The 17941-nt window shown below is 40.2% G+C and overlaps 1 protein-coding gene across 3 annotated transcripts in view; it reads right to left on the bottom strand.

The window, feature by feature from the left end:
* Positions 1-14565, bottom strand: part of NCOA5 (nuclear receptor coactivator 5) — a 30198-nt gene extending 15633 nt beyond the window's left edge. The window contains exons 1-2 of one of the 3 annotated variants that reach the window (XM_036418543.2): positions 14401-14565; positions 3900-3966 (exon numbers count right to left, since the gene is read on the bottom strand). In XM_036418543.2, the coding sequence (XP_036274436.1) occupies positions 3900-3937 (38 nt within the window). In that variant the 5' untranslated portion in view covers positions 3938-3966; positions 14401-14565. The remainder of the gene's footprint in view (positions 1-3899; positions 3967-14400) is intronic. The other 2 variants (XM_036418545.2, XM_036418544.2) reach the window with 2 other exon arrangements.
* Positions 14566-17941: the final 3376 nt, after the last annotated feature.

The following is a 17941-nucleotide window of genomic DNA, read 5'->3' on the forward strand; positions in this document are numbered from 1 at the left end:
TGGTTCCATGCTGTCAGAAATGAAGACAAAGGACTTGAGCAGAATTTTGCCATTAGGTGAACATAGGATATGGCGCACAATGAGATATACCTCCCAGATTCAAATTTTTAAGTGCCCATATGTCTCCCTAGCATGCACTCTGATGATTTTCTCCAGCACAAATATGACTTTTCTGATGGTAGAGATGGCACTTGCTGAGAACTGAAGGTTCTTCTTAAGTGTTAGAACAGGGTTAAACGCAGCCTGAAATCTTTAATCGTGAAGCCCACCTTAAGCTGTATCACATCCAAGGAGCAAGCAGTTATCAAAGGAATTAACACTGTGGATAGGTAGAAACCAACTTAGGCCATATAAGAAACTTGTCTCCGGCTATGTTATTTTGGATTGATGACTTTTACTGAAGAGGAATCAGGCCTAAAAATCCTTAAAAATATGAGGAAAACTCTCTGTAGAACTTTTGATGTAGATGAATTAATTCTATTTGCTTTTCTTCAGGTCATATGGGAAGGATGAGGAACTAGAGTCTTACTTGGAAGCCACATCTGCGTAGGGGTGTTTCAAGACCTGGATTATCAAGGTGGTGAGCTACAGATGAAAATTTAGAACATCTGAGGCACAACTAGAATTATGGTCCAGTTTTTGAAGAAGGCCTAATGCCTAGCACCAATGCCAGGCACCTTGCATGGTAACTATGTAATATACTCATAAAGAAGTCAAATGAAGTGGTCCAAGGATTAAATGATGAGAATTCAGGCTGAAATTTGATCCAGAGCAGGGATTTCCGATGCAAAGTACTGTGCTTGACTGGACAAATATTGTCAGAATTACATACTGACTGTTGGAATCATTAGGGAAACACATTACTGAACCGAGAGCAATGCCAGCAGAACTGTGCCTTGCAGAGACATTTGAAGAGGTGATAATCCTGTGAAAATTCCCAAAGATACCTAGGCGTTTTGACACTCAAGGTTAAAGTCCAGCAAAACAAGGTGTTACAAAGGTCTTGCCAGCATGCTTAAACAATTTAATAGTAGCAGCACTTAACACATGAACTTAAGGGAAATATTTGTCACAATGCATTCCTCATGGCTAGAGACCATAAAAAAATCAGGGTTGTCAAATGGAGGCAGCATGGTTGTTGTAATCATACTGGTACATTTGTAATTCAAGGTTTTGACTAGAGGCATGCACCTAAAGGGTGATGTGATATCAAGTGTTCACCCTCAAAGAAATGATCAGCCCCTTTTAGGCTAACCACTCACCCATCTTGCCTACTTATTGTATTTTATTTCTGCCCTATTGATATATCTTAAGAGATAATGCATGACATTATCAAAGCAATGATTAAAGTGGGACTATTTGCTCAGTTTTTAGATGGGGCTCAGAATAGGTTTTACTAAATGTGAACATCCCTCTTCCCTGAACCTTATTAAACATGATTGTATGAAACATTAGCATGTTAAATAACATGCCAAGAAACCCAGTTAGGGGCATATCACCAAGGGGAAGACTGAGTGTCTTACTGAAATTTAAAAGCCTAGCTGTCCCTTCTATTTACTGTGTTTCCCCGAAAATAAGACATCCTCCGAAAATAAGACCTAGCGCATGGAAAGATAAGACATCCCCTGAAAATAAGACCTAGTGCAACTTTGGGAGAAAAAATTAATATAAGACACTGTCTTATTTTCGGGGAAACAGGGTATTATAAACAAAGGAGGAAGCCACAGCCCAACCATATCTAAACAACCTAATTTTAAAATTTATTTCTGAGGAAGGTGATATTTTAAAAGGTATATAAAAGTGATATATATTTATATATCCGGTAAGAAGAACATTTTAAAAGGCCCCTTGCAATGTTGCCTGTATGCTGTTATTTGTGTGTGTGTGTGTGTGTGTGTGTGTGTGTGTGAATGTTTAGGGGAGAATAGTTTTAAAAAGGCATAAAGCTATTTCTCCCAATAAAGATGAAATTACGGAATTATATTTTAGCTTGGTATAAAACTAATTTTTTAAATTTAATGTACTGACAATGGCTATATAGGATTCTAAACAGTGGAGATGGTTATTTCCCCAACAATGACAATGTTTGTTGAAAGCTACAATCAACTGATAATGTTTAAAGCATTTGACCAAGTATCATTAATATGACATAAAATATTTTTAATTCATAGACAAATAGAAGCTACAGTTTGCCTCCCTCCCACCCTTTTTGTCTGCAGAAACACAGATATTATCCAGAAATCATAAACATGGGAACACCTTCCTGTAAGCTACCTATTTCAGCAACACACACATTAGAGCTCCTTGAAAACAGATACTTCTTTCAAGCCATTTGGCAACCACAGCTTCCAATGGAAGTCCCATGGTTTTAACCATTAGACAGATGCAATTTCTTAGCCATCAGTATTTCATGTTTATTGGGGCAATGAGATGTAACACAGATGGAACTGCCCCAAATCTGAAGCACGGTTAGATGCAGCATAATGGAAGCAATTATATGGAACTGTTGAAGTTCTGCAGGATTCATTTATGTTTTTTCAGAATACTCACAAAATCAATCAACGAAGTATTTACCTATAAGCTGCAGGTACTTCTTCTAGTGTTAGAGAGAACAGATAGAATACCAATGTATATTAACACTTCTGCAGTGGGACCAGGGTATCCACCCGACAGCGGTAGTTGTGGTATCAGATTCAACTCCTTGGCCTGGCAAAGTGCTCAAAGAATCCAACTGAAATTGGCAGCATTAACCTTGGTTCTGTTAAACCCTGTAGCAGACATGTGCAATCTATTCCTGGTAGCTTAGAAAATACCCACCCTTCATATCCAGTGGGGGCATATACACCAAACATACAGCAGCCATTCTCTCCTATAAGTAGGCAAGATGTTTTGTCCCAAAACAGGATAGCTGTATGTTACATGTAAATGCTCAGTTGGGTATATCCCCAGGTGACCTGTGGAGCTACCAGTACAGACTAGGATTCATTGTACTCAGCAGTGTTCAATTCATTGTAGGAAATATATTATAGTTTACTGTGGCATGTATTGATAGTTTTGATATGTAGTTTACAGTAGAAAGTTGGCATTTTTACTTAGGGACAAAGGCAAAATCCACACTAAGTATCCACTTGAGCCATGAAGAGACACCAGATATCATCCACTTGCAGAGTGACACTTTTGGACACAATATACTCATCTTGGTGTAAATGGTAACATTAATAAGGCTCTTCTTTGCCAGAAGAGGCCAATTTAATGCCTATCTCCAGGGTACACACCAGGACTATCTCTTTTGTATATGCTGGAAGAACGACTAGTTTAGGGAAGATGCCTTTTATTTCCAGGAAGGCTAAGAAAAAGGGAGACTTTTTGAGAGGAGGCGTGTTTATATGCTTTTTTATTTCTCCTCGGTGGGTAACCCAAGCATGTGAGCACACGGGTGATCTGCAGCACAGGTATAGCAGCAATCTCTCAAGCAGCACTTTCCGTAAACCTGGTTTAACATCTGGACTGGCAGCCATTTGGAATGAAGTGTCGAATCTCTGCTGCCCGCGGAGGCAGCATGGCACACACCAACGACCCTGGGGCACTCCTGCTGTGGAGGCTCCCACTGACACGTGAGCTGGGGACAAACAGAGGTTTATCCTCTTCCAATCGCCTGCAACTCATGTTGCAAGCTGAACTTGCTGGGTTTGCCACCGAAAATACAAAGCTTCCTCGGTATCTCCTGATGCATGTTTAAAAAAAGCAGAAGGCCCTTCACACATGGTTCATGTTCTTATTATTTGCTTGAGTGTTTCTGATTTGTTGGGGGGAAGAAAAGACCCTTGAGGTACGAAGTTGGGCTTAACTCCCCAGAGCCCAACTCTCCCAACGTAACTCACTGCTTCAGGGTACTTTACCTTCGTGTGGGGCTGGGTCTTGATGGAGCCGTATTCATTTTTCTTCTTTCCGCTGCCTTATTAATATCTGAAAAGAATAATCAACCCATCTGTTCAATGCTACGGAATAAAAACAAGATCATCAGCATATTTCAAATGAAAGTAGTAACAAAAGAACAACAATGACAACCAGATGGTGTAAGAAAATCCATTCAGAAGACACACTGTCACTTGGGCAGTTTTTATTAAGATATGGCAGTACATTGTCATGGTTTGGTAAGGAATGTCCTCAGTTTTCTAGCTAACCCACAATTTGTGTAAAGCTGATTATGTCCACGTCTTAACACTTTGCAAGTCCTAAACCTAACTCTCTCCCACCCCCCACCTCCAAAGGGAAGATTGTTTTTTGAGGGGAAAAGGGTGGGAGAAAAATAAGGAGTGTTAACAAAACAAAACAAAAGGAGTAAAGGTAAATAATCCCATTTTATGTTACAAAGAAGTATGAGCTGAACTCCATTGTCTTGAAACTTCCAATATTCCATGAAGTAGGGCCTCCTTTTAGTGTGCTTTGTGCTGTATTCCATTGGGCAGACTCTTCGAGAATGAGATGTGGGAAAAAAACGGATTAATTTTTTTCTAAACAAAGTATCTGACATGTTCATATATATATATGACCCTCATAGATAAGTACCTGAGAGTAAGAACTGGCATTTGGTATAGAAGCATTAGGTAACAAAACACTCCTTATAAGAAGTTTTCATTAGAGGAACCTCACATATATAATACATCTAGGTTGGGGAGAGAATGATACAAACTTATAGAAAAGCCAATTTGTGCAGTTAAAGCCTGGTTGCTAAAAACAAAACAAACTAGTTTTGTAAAAATTGAAGTAAAACACCACGTACAAATAAAAACTCATGAAATTTCTAAAGAAACGTACCAACCTACCATATACCCAAAAGATAACCTGACAACTTTATATAACAAATATATATAAATGCATTAAAAACTTCATGCTTTAATTGAGAGAGAAATAAAACTGCTTCCTGCTGCAGTGTAGGTTTATTGCCCTTGTTTCATATTAAGCAATTGATATTATATTTAATGACATTAAATGCTATTAAGCACTCAGAGTGCTTAAAAATAGCAATTATGTATTTTCGAAATTCCAACTAGAGTCCTATCACATGAAGACCACAATAAAGTAGCACAACAAACAAACTTAAGAGGGCTGGTGTAGACTTTATCCTGCTATATTGACTTCTGAGTCCTATTCTAGTGAGAACAATCTTTAATTCCATTTTGAATCAGAATTCTCTTTCCACTATGCCTACAAGAAAATGGCTATGAACAAAACTGAAGGTAACATAAATCTAAATAGCCAGAGAAGCATATTCTAAATTGCCTCTTATGATTTCAACTATGCAGACACAAGCTATAATCCTTCTATTTTTAAAAAATCAGAGAATATTTTCTATGTAGGACATGCCAGCAAAATCTAACCATGCTTTGGTACTGTACGTGGCACTTTCACAATTTACAGGTTCACTAATATAGTCCTTATAGGAAATACATAATTCTTTTATATATATAGTGAAGAATAGCAATTCAGGTTTAGAAGGGCCTACTGACCTAGGGCACTCATTTACTTTGTACTGCTTTCTAATATAGGGTGAGTGTGATTCAGAGAAATGTAATGTCTTTGATTATTTAAGTAGTTTTCAAAGTATCTCTGGAAGACACTGGGGGTAGTGCTAGTGTAAAAATCTCTTTTAAATAAGTACTGTATTTTCTAGCAGTGTTCCAAACATTATTAAATAGTCTTGTGAATAAAGAATACTCATCTAAACTCTGACTTGACCTAACATTTAGGTGAGAATATAGAACATGTGGTATTAGTTTAGTTGGTAAGTTTCTATTAATGCTGTGTTATAATTTGCCCTCATCTATGAAAAGGATTTTTACACTGTATAATTATATCTAGTTCTGTGAGTTCCTACACAGAAGACTGGGGAGATAAAAGTAGTCATGCATCATATATACCTTTGGGGCAAAACTGATTCCAGTTAGAATGAAGGAGGTAAGTATTTTACTTTGAAGTTGGGGAAATTATTTGCAATATTATTTTAAAATTCAAGATTATATCTTTAAACCATTTTATTTTATTGATTTTTTACAGAAAGGAAGGTAGAGGGAGAGTCAGAAACATCGATGAGAGAGAAACATCGACCAGGTGCCCCCCCAACCCCTGCCCTGCACACCCCCAATTGGGGATTGTGCCCGCAACCAAGGCACATGCCCCTGACAGGAATTGAACCTGGGACCCTTCAGTCCGCAGGCCAACGCTCTATCCACTGAGCCAATCCGGTCCCGGCTAAACCATTTTAATTGTAATGTGCCTCCTATAACTATTTTCATTGAGTAGTCCAGAGCAATTCTACTTGAGTGGTGTAGCTTATGTTTCTTCTGCCAAAAGAAGACTATTTTTTAAAGTTTAGCAGTAAAATTTTAGTATAGTGTGCCAAGTGTTTGTTTATTCACCCCTATTTAAGAGTTCCTTAAAGTTCCATCTTGGGTGAGATACGGATAAAATGAGACCTGGAAATTTTTTATATTATCTTTTAAAATATATATATTTTATTGATTTTTTAGAGAGAGGGATAGTTAGAAACATCGATGAGAGAAAACCATCGATCAGCTGCCTCTTGCATCGATCAAGCTGCCCTTGACCGGAATCGAACCCAGGACCTTTCAGTCCGCAGGCTGACGGTCTATCCACTGAGCCAAACTGGTTTCGGCAATTTTTTTTTATAATCTTATTGCCATACAAGAGGATTACTCAGGTTCTGATAGGGTTTTGGAAATTTTCAGTGAGAGTTAGGAAAGCAAAACTGTCAACAACCACCAATCCCCACACGTAAAAAATCCTTACATATGTGCACACAGAACTTTTGGAAAACCTGTTAGTTAAGGATTAATAGAGAATCAATCAAAAATATAAATAACTTCAGGGAGCTGATCACAGAATAGTAAAAATTTAGAGTCAAGAAAAAATACCTTGCCCATCCTAATTAAAAAAAATACACACACACACACACACACACACACATATTTATTGATTTCAGACAGGAAGGGAGAGGGAGAGAAACATCAACAATGAGAGAAAATCATCGATCCTACTGGGGATTGAGCCTGCAACCCAGGCATGTGCCAGACCAGGAATCAAACCAAGACCTCCTGATTCATTAGGTCTATGCTCAACCACTGAGCCATGCTGGTCAGGTGCTCCATCCTAATTTTTTGTCACACAATTTGAAAACCCATCCATTGCAGGTTGAGGTTCATTTCAACAAGTTTTCTCTTTGGAAATGCAAATATTGGAACTGGTAAAGAGAGCTTTTGTGTTAATTCTTGAATAAGATTATTTTCCCCCTAAATTCTTACAGATATATACTAATATATCCTATATAATAAAAGGCTATTATGCAAATCAACCAAACAGTAAAATGACCAGTCGCTACGCTGTGAACTGACCACTGGGGGCAGACGCTCAATGCAGGAGCTGCCCCCTGATGGTCAGTGCACTCCCACAGGGGGAGTGCCGCTCAGCCAGAAGCCCTGAGCTGGGCTCATATCTGGTGAGTGCCATGGCAATACTAAGGATTTCTGATTGCTGAGAGCTCCTGGACTGCAATAGGGTGCAGGCCAGGCTAAGGGACTCCCCCCAACCCCCGCAAAAGTGCATGAATTTCGTGCACCAGGCTTCTGTGTATATATGCTACACACACACACACACACACACACACACACACACACACAAATAATAATAATAATAATAATAATAATAATGTAAACGAGAAGAGACATTTCTTTCTGAACATTAGAAGGAGAGCCATCATTGGAGAGAATTTAATCAAGAAGTTAGTGGCAATGTGGGAAGTTCCAAGGATAGAATGATCCTTCTTCTCACAAAAAAGAGAATAGTGCTTTTTTTCTCTCCTCCTGCCACATACTCTTAAGACGAAAAGTCAGACACAGTGTCCCTTCCACCTCAGCTTAGTTGCTAATTCAACCAAGTTAGTTATATCAGCAATGTGGATGCCATTCAAATTCACCAGCACCACAAGGTGCTTAACCTTGACCAGAATATCTATAATTTCCAAGTGGTCTTCTGAAAACAGTTAAAAACACTTTTCAAATAAGGACTTTTAAGTAAGAAAAACAGTACCAACTAAAGGGATTTACATAAAAGAAAAAAAAAATCCCAGAAAATAATTTAGAAAACATGGTGTTATACAGAAATGGCAGAGTTGTTTTAAGGCACAAAAGACTTGGGTAAAGAACTCCCAAAGGAAGACACAATGCCTGATCTACAATTTTATTTTAGACTAATATGCCAGACAAAGTTCACACAATGGTCCTTGGATGTTATAAATAAATACACATTTCATTCACAGCATCAAGAATTGCTTTGCTCTGTTTTTTAATTGTGCCATAATAAAATACATTTTTTTTTTTACCTTAAAACCCATTGTTATACTCCACACCAATGCAAACTATTCTGAACAAGTGCAGTATGAATCACAATCACAGCACTTAGTGACAGTACCACTACTGGAGTTGAATTAATCCAGAAACATATACAATTTCAATAAGGAACTACAAATTAAATAAAACTCCCTAAAAAGCTTAGTTGAAAACCAGATACTACTAAATGAAAAATGCCACTTGAAAAACCATACTGACTTCTCTAACTATATTTATGAATATGACTTTGATGATATATTGTAACATCAGGGATAACATAATGAGCTATATTATAACTATCAAGGGATAAGAGAATGCTCTGCTTTATTAATAGGTTTTATTGATTTCAGAGAGATAGAAAATCCATGATAAGAGAGAATCATCAACTGGCTGCCTCTGCACATCCACTAGTGGGGATCAAGCCCACAACTTTATGCACAGGCCCTTCCCAGGAATAGAACCGGAATCAAATCGAACCAGAATAAAACTGAACTGGAATCGAACCGCGACCTCTTGGTTCATGGACTGATGCACAACCACTGAACCACATTCGCCCAACAACTGTTTTTAAACATACAGTTCAATAGGGTTAAGTATATTCAAACTGTTGTACAACAGATCTCCAGTACTTTTCATCTTGCAAAACTAAAACACTCTATACTCACTCGACAACCCCCTCCGAGGCCAGGTGCACAAAATTTGTGCACAGGTAGAGTCCCTAGTCCTGTCCAGCAATCAGGGCCAATTGGGGCCTTCCAGCTGCCAGCTGGGGCCTTCCTTCATTCTATGCTGCCTCTGGTGGTCAGCACACATTATAGCCTTCGATCAAACTGGTCTCTCCATTAAACTCCCGAGGGAACACTTTGCATATTAGTCTTTTATTTATAGAGAGATTCTCTTCATTCTCCATATTTCTTTAATGAAGATGTATCAGCACTACCTGGTAAGATGATTAAAAACCAGATTCTCAGACCTCATCTCAAACTTTTAGAATTTGACAATGAAGCCTAAAAATCTGTATTCTAACAAGTTTCTCAGATGATTCTTGGCAGTTATTTGGGAACCACTATTCTATTATCTATTTATCCCTTTAGTGCACTTTAATATACAAATAACAATACTCATAGGTCCTCCATTCACAAATCTCTCCTGTGTTCAAGGAGGAATAACTCATACTCTGTCACAAAAAATATCAAGACAATGGCTTACATCTGTAAAAGTTTAATCCCTGCAAACAACACAGAAGGCTTAATCACACAGCTCCTTCCAAAGTTTCCATAGTGCTAAAGGTAACAATAATGTCCAATTCTAAGGTCAGTTGTCTCCCCCTGCAACTTCTCTTCAATTATATTTGACCATTTAAAAGGTAGCCCAAAAATTTAAGCTTCTTTTTTCAATTACCTAGCTATAAAATGGCAGAAAAAATATTAGACACCGACCTTGCCACTTTAGCAGGTTATACACTTCTTTGGCTAATAATGGGCAAATTAGAGCAGTCAGTATTGTTTTGCTGGGAGGGGCTACAACATCTACTTCTGAGGCATTTTGCTGTATCTAAATGCGACTCTCTGCAGAAAGAGAAAAATGACCACATATATAATTTTACATCCATAAGCAGACCATGAACTCTTGGTAGGTCAGCTTTCTTTGTTCTCAAGAAGGTGAAAGCATCCTACTAAATGGAAAGAATTAAAAGTATTGAAGACCAACAGAAATCATAACTATTCTTATTACCTCTTGTTCAAATTATGAAGCCAAAACAGTTTTATAGTTAAGGTCTTGTTTAAAACAAATCTATTAATGTAAATCCAACCACAAACCAGTGAAAACTAATCTTTTAAAGTCCTAAATCAGGGGTTCTCAAACTTTAATGTACATTAAAAAAAAAAAAATCACAGCACTGAGTTTTGAAAGACAGATTCCTTAGCCTCACCTCCAGATACCAGTAAGGGGTTGGGAGCTGTATCTAAGGATCTGTATTTCCATTGAGCTGTTCAAGTGACTGATGATGTTCTAATGTAAGTTTCCCAAAGACTGCAAAAGGTTCAGTTACACATCTATAATCCTTAATTTTAAAACTGACCAAAAATCACATTCCCCCCCCCTATTTTTTTCTATTGTATGTCAAAAAGAACTTTAAACAGTTTAAAAATAAACTTCTTGTATAATTTCTGATCCAATTACAAAATTAAGTATACTCACTTAAAACTAAATTTCTCATTATTTTTAATAGATCTCGAGAGAGGGAGAAACATCAATGGCCTGCCTCTGCACGCCTACTAGTGGGATCAAGCCCACAGCCCAGGCATGTACCTTGACCATGAATCAAACCGGGGACCATTTGGTGCATGGAATAATCCTCATCCAAATGGGCCACACTGGTTAGGGCAAAATCAAATTAATTATAATTTAAAGTTCTCCAAAGCTCATCCATTTGCTGCAGGATCAATCAAATCTCCCGTAACTCAGTCATTCCAGATGACAACCAGATCACTCAAGATATTTTATAAAGTTAGTGTGACACTCTGCTCTCCAATGCAACTTCAGTTGCCCTGATCCTTGCCTAAAGCTGTTGTTCTTTGGTCAACAATAATATTGTTTTGAACATGAAATAAAAGAAAAAAGAGTCTTAGGAACAGAAAAAGTTCTAATTCTTTGAGGGGAATTACTTTCTTATCATAAAGTAATTGGTCCAGTTGACTATTACGTTTATTTTTTTTAGTGATAGGATGAAAATGACCATCCTTATAAATATTCATTATCTGGTGGTAATAAAACCACCATTTAAAAAGCAGCAGGCATGCTGGTATTATATATTTAGTTGTCAGTATACTTCATATTTCCCTAATGTGCTGCTGCTTCAGACAGTGGCCTTACCCTGATCCTTTTAAAGTCTCTCATTAGTGAAACTAACACAAAGGTAACTTTCTATTGGTACTCCTCTCCTAATTTCTTGACTTTCTTTAACTCTGCATAAACTGAATAGTCTAGACCAGTGTTTCCCAAACTTTTGATATATGTGTCCCCTTTCTATAATTTTCGTAACGCTGAGTACCCCTCGTACTCATGAGAACGTAGAATTAGGCGCAGCTAAGCACGGTGCAGTGCATATCCCCACCAAATCCGGTGCAATGCGTATCCCCACCAAACTCTTCTCGTACCCCTGGGGGTACGCGTACCACACTTTGGGAAACACTGGTCTAGACAAAACATATATTCTATTCACAAGGCAAATCTTTTGGCACAAAAAAGCTAATTGAACTTATTTTTTTCCTAACTGAATTTTAAAAACACTTGTCTCAAAGACACACAGTAATCACTAGTAAACCAAAGGTATATAGAGAAAATAAAGTGTAGCAGAAAGAGTAAGTTTTGGGATATAGTGGTACTTCAAGATGTTCCTGGGGGTATAGAGAGAAAGGCATCATGGTATTTTTCTCTCTTGGACATCTACATTGCATATGTTTAACATGTTAAAAGCCCCTGAGAAGTTCTGGAGTAAGGACACCACTTTACCTCAACATGTCCCAATTTTGCTTGATCATGAAATCTTTTATCTTCAATATGTGATCTGAGCAAGAAATCTAACCTCTCTGAGACATTATTTCCTCATATGCAAAAAAGACATACTACCAGTTACCTATCTCACAAGATGATTGATAGGAGCAAATGAGTTGGTATTTGTAAACCTGCTTCATAAACCATATGCATTGCTCGTTATATGTTATTACCATTAAGAGTAATATGAGTTTAGAAACAGACATTTCATTTTTCCTGGAAGTCAAAAACAAAAATTGTTGAAGCAATTAAAATACTAAATATACTTACTCCAAAGGTTTTCCATTCTTAGAAGCACAACTAAATTTTAGTAATTCTCACAGTAGTAACAAGCCGTAAAAAGGTACTGCCATCTGCAGGCCACAGAGATGGAATGCTTGCAATGGTTAATTAAAATGAAACCATAGGCACTTTCTCATCAGCCTTCTAAAGCCTTTCCATAAGATGTTTATTCTTAGCTTTTGAGCACAGGTAGATGAGGCTCCATTTGCTGAAGTTCTGAAACTGACTCATGTAAAAAAATTATCATTTCTTCTCTAAGAATTGCTGCTTAGAAATGTGAAGAAAATGACCCTAGCCTTATGTAATTTCTACATTATGCTCATACCAAAATTATCCCAAGAAATATGGAGGGGTTTTTTTACACAGCCCGAGGAAAAAAATCTTTTGAGTAGCCTGAGCTGACTTTTCAGAGTAACCTTTTAATAAATTAAAGTGAATATGCTTGCTCACACACAACAGAGGTTATGAACAGATTACAAATAGAACAGACTGTTAGCTTGTTAATTTGTCAACGCCTCCTTTAAATGTGTGTTGACAGGCATGGGACATTGGGTAACCTGCACCCAGAAAAATTCCTTCCAATGGGCCTTGCAGTGTGGTTTCTCCAGCACATTCTATCAGGAATCACTGTTTCTATGTTTTAGGTTAAAAGATTGTTGTCAGAAGTTTCAAAGAATATCTGGAGCTAAAAGAAAGGCAAAGAAACCAGGATGAAGGAAGAATCTGATCTTACACAGTCAAGTCATCTCCAATACCCACAATGCAAGTTTGGGCTTTACTGGTTTGAAAAAGTCACCACTGAAAGTTAGTTTTCACATCCAGACTGATTAATTTAAAAAAAACCATTAAATCCTGAGCTGTCAAAACCCCAAACTGCTCCATTAATGTCTGCAGAAACATCTTTTTATGAACTGTCAGGTGACCACCACACCACAACACAAGAAAACTAAGGCACACTGGATGCCCTTGAGCGCAGAGTTCCTGCATCCCTCCTATCATTTTTAAGACAATAATAAAAACACTTTACAACCAGAACGTTTATGATATTAATTACCAACCCCCAAAATCCTGGGGGCATTTCACAGAATCTGCTATGCCTCGGGGAAAAATTCTGTGCTCAGGGTAAAGGCCAGAATTCACCCCATACTCCTAAGGGCAGCGTTTCCCAAAGCGTGGAGAGCAGAGTAATTTCAGCAAGAACAAGAACGCACTGTTTATTTTAATGGATAGGTATTTATTTTTATTTTTTTGATCATTAGAAAGATAACTGACTTCCATTATACAGTTGTGACATACGTTTCCACCCTAAACAAATATATGTAAGAAAGGGGGTAGGGAGAGAAGGAGAGTCAGTTTAAAGGGGGAAAAATTAACATTTGGTAAAACAAATAGCAGTATAGAAGGTCCCCGGACGTAAAGGTGCAACGCGAGAGCCTGGAATTTGGGGAACGCCGTCCTAACAAAAAGGCCCCGGCGGGTTGTCCCGGTGTCTAAAGTGCTATCGGTCACAAGACAGGAGAGCCAGCAAGTTGGGGTGCTGGCTCTGTCGCTAATTCCGGGGTAACCTCGGCACCGTTTCTTTCCCGGTTCTCCGGGCCCGGGGTCCGCGTTATAAACTAGACTGGGCTGTCATAGGACAAGGAGACGCCTCGAGGATGCTGTCAAGGGGCCGCGGGGATCCCGGACACCGCTGGGTTCGCCGCACCCCACGGAGAAGGCCGGGTGAGGTGGCCAGGCTCCACCCGGGTTCGAATCCCGACTGCGCCACCTCTCTCGCTGATGACCCGCAGGCGAGCGATTTCACCACGTAAGAGAAGCAGGGCGAGATGTGCATCCCTATCCTACAGAGAGGCCTGCGGGCTATGGTCGGCGATTCGCGCGCAGACAGGCGGCTGCAGTGCGGCGCCGCGGGACCCGCGCCAGCCACCGGCCTCCCGGAATGGCCGGGCCTGGGCCGCACGAGCGCCCAGAGGAGGCCGCGCCCCGCACCGGGCATGCGCAGCCCCGCGCGCACCCAGCGGGAGCCGCGGCCGCCGTGGCGCGTCAGGCAGGCAGGCCCTCCAGGCTCAGCCTCCCCATCCGGCCCGGGTCCGCCTCAACCGCCTGCCCGTCAGTCCCACGCCTCGGCGGACGGCCACCGCTCCCCGGCACTCACCGCTACCAGCACGGCGGGCTCCTCGATGCTCCTCGGCCTCAGGCCCGCCGCCGCCGCCGCCGCCGCCTCCGCCTCAGCCCACCTGCCCGCCGTAGGACAAAGGCGCCACCAACCGACGCGGGCACGAGGCAATGGCGGTTGGGGCGGAGAGTGGGGGCAGAGGGCGCGCACGCATCGGCAGGCACGGCAATGTCGCAAAAGCGCGCGGGTTTACGGCAGGGCTGTGTTGGGACACAGATTTCCTCAGCTCTGAGGGCAGTTGAAAGCGCTAGGGGTTGCTTAGTAACAGCGTCCCCAGCCAGGCCTTCCCACCCGAAAGGGCTCCCGCTATTCTAATTTTCAGGGAGTCTTCCTTCTTTGTGAAAATAGATCATATAAACCCTAAAATACTTTGATTTAATTTTGCTTGAAAAGAAATTAATTAGAAGTATTTTAATATTGCTATTCCCCCTTTATAATAGAAGTGCCAACCAAATTCATGATTAGCAATGACATCACTAGCAAGAACTGTATATGTATCATTTATGCACGAGTCAACTTAGCCTTTTCTGTATATAGAATAAACTTGGTTAATTAGACCTGCTTTCTGATTTAGCTAAACTTTTTTCCAACCCAGTGAAGCACCCCAGCTTCTCTTTTAGGTAATTGTTAGCAACACAGCAGTAAATATCAACACAAAGCAGATTATTATTGTAGATCACGCAGGGAGAACAAAGGGTAAAATATATATTTTTTAAATTGTATTGAGCTGAAACCGGTTTGGCTCAGCAGTAGAGCGTCGGTCTGCGGACTGAAAGGTCCCAGGTTCGATTCCTGCCAGAGGTATGTACATTGGTTGCGGGCACATCCCCGGTAGGGGGTGTGCAAGAGGCAGCTGGTCAATGTTTCTCTCTCATCGACGTTTCTAGCTCTCTATCTTTCTCCCTTCCTCTCTGTAAAAAAATCAATAAACTATATTAAAAAAAATTGTATTGACTTTCCATAGAGAGGAAGGGAGAGGGATAGAGAGCTAGAAATGTTGATGAGAGAGAAACATCGACCAGCTGCCTCCTGCACAGCCCCTACTGAGGATGTGCCTGCAACCAAGGTACATGCCCTTGACCGGAATCAAACCTGGGACCTTTCAGTCCACAGACCAATGCTCTATTCACTGAGCCAAACCGGTTTTGGCAAAGGGTAAAATATTTAAAAGTAGCAGTGGTTGACTATATTCTGCGCATTAAGAAAACCTGAAGTCATTTTTAAGACGTGCCATTTCTTACTTCTTTTCAGTCGGGTCAAGTTTCTAAGCTTTCTAAATCTCTGTTTTCCAGCTAATGACAAAGGATTCCACCAAGTCTACCTACCTGCTCCAGGATTTCTGTGAGGATCAAATGAGATGAGGCATGGGGAAATGCTTCACAGACATTTGGTTAAAGTAAAATGTTTCTACCTGGTTATAAGGCTAGTTGTGTTCCTGGGCTAAAGAAACTGCAAGGAGGCTAGTCACTAGGGAGAGGAAGTTGGGTGTTGTTACGTGATATCGTTACCTGATGCCCATAGCCACCATTCCTGGGCTGGGCTGAGCTGGGCTGTGGGCTGCATTTTGCACTATGAGGTCTTGGCAGCATTGTCTGTGATTTGGTGGGGTGTTGCTCCAAGGTGGTGGCAGGACCTGTGTCCCACTTATGGGAAGCTGAGTGTTGTTTTGTGGGTGCCAGGTCTGTGGTGCCATTTTTCTGTAAATGGCTAGTGCGCCTCACAGCAGCTCCTGCATTGAGTGTCTGCCCCCTGGTGATCAGTGCATGTCATAGTGACTGGTCAGATGGTCAGACACTTAGCATATTAGCCTTTTACACTAGTATATGTAGATACTAATTCTTGTAACCTGTAACCTCTGGATCACAAGAAACAGAGCAGAGAGATAGAAAGTAGAAAAAATGTTTTATTTGGATTTACAATTAAGTATGCTATTTATGTACCCTATTCGTTTCACTGACAAGAGGCAAAATAATTTGGTGATAGAGTCACAGGCTCTTCTTGAATTATTTCTTTTTCTTGGAATATTCAATGCCAAAAATAAATTTCCCTTGCCGAAACCGGTTTGGCTCAGTGGATAGAGCGTCTGACTGCGGACTGAAGGGTCCCGGATTCGATTCCGGTCAAGGGCATGTACCTTGGTTGCGGGCACATCCCCGGTGGGGGGTGTGCAAGAGGCAGCTGACCGATGACTCTCTCTCATCGATATTTCTAACTCTCTATCCCTCTCAATTCCTCTCTGTGTAAAATCAATAAAAATATATTTAAAAAAAATTCCCAGAATGTAAATGTTGACTGTGAAGCATGTATAATGATGTATTTTTTACTTAATCTATAGAATACATTTGTCACTGGAAATGAAATTCGTTGTAAATACACTTGACTTAGCGCATCTATCACTATATGAATCAGGGAGACTATTCTATTAATTAGGAAATGCCTTGACCCCATGGGGTCTAGTTTTTCTCTTTGCCAGGTAACAATGGTGGCCCTGGAATTTGAACACTAGGGGAAGTCAGATCTCTTTGACACTAGCTCATATGTTCACTCTTTCACTAATTTACTCACCAAATGGAATGTTTATCATATACCTACTTGCTAGGCACTATTATGAGCAAGTACATCCCTGCTATCTTGGAAATTACTGTCTAGTAGAGAGATGGAATTAGGTAGTCACACTTGAGTTGTAATTGCAAACAAGTAAATACTGAAGGAAAGACAGAGGGGCGCACTTCCTTGTCTAGCTTTCCTTCTTGTGAATAGTGCAGGATGTGTCCAATGCCTATGAGCAGATATGCTTGGTCTTCAGATCCTTACCATAATATATTATGGCACCTGGGAAAGAAGCTAGGTGGTTTTTTTCCACTTCTGCCAAGAGCTCCTAGAAGCAGATAAGGGACTTCTCTCAGGAATTTTTTCTTTCCATTTCCCCAGGTTGTTTTGTGGAGTCCTTGGCCAATAGGACCATCTGAGAGAGGCGAGGAGAGAGGCATTGAGAGTGTGGACAAATGGGCCTGTAGCTTAACCTCAGAGGCTTCACAAAATTCCAACCCCCCATATCCCATTCCCACACCTACCTATGCTGTTCTGGAAATTTATGCAGTGCACCATGTAAACAGACCTTTGATGCTTCAACTTGCTTGGCTCAAGTCTACTAAAGGAATTTACCACTTATGAAGTCTTGGTGGATCAGAACACAGGCAGTTGATCAGACTGGCCTAGTTCACAACTCTACTCTCCACTTGTAGCTGAGAAAGCTTGAGCTTGTTTTTTAACCTCCCCATGCCTCATTTTCTTCATCTGTAAAATGGGGATAAGAATAGTATGTAATAGGTCAATATAAAGTAAGTTAAATGAAATGAGGTAGTGCACATCACGCTTAAAGCTCTTAGTATCAAGTCTGTCTCGTCGTGTGGGCTCATTAACTCACATATCTCATATTCTCTTGGTTTATTTTATGACACCATGGCCTGTCTTTCTGTAAATATACTTGTGCTAACAGACCAACCCTAGAACACAGAGG

The sequence above is a fragment of the Pipistrellus kuhlii genome, unplaced genomic scaffold (genome assembly GCF_014108245.1).
Source record: "Pipistrellus kuhlii isolate mPipKuh1 unplaced genomic scaffold, mPipKuh1.p scaffold_m20_p_6, whole genome shotgun sequence".
Lineage (NCBI taxonomy): Eukaryota > Metazoa > Chordata > Mammalia > Chiroptera > Vespertilionidae > Pipistrellus > Pipistrellus kuhlii.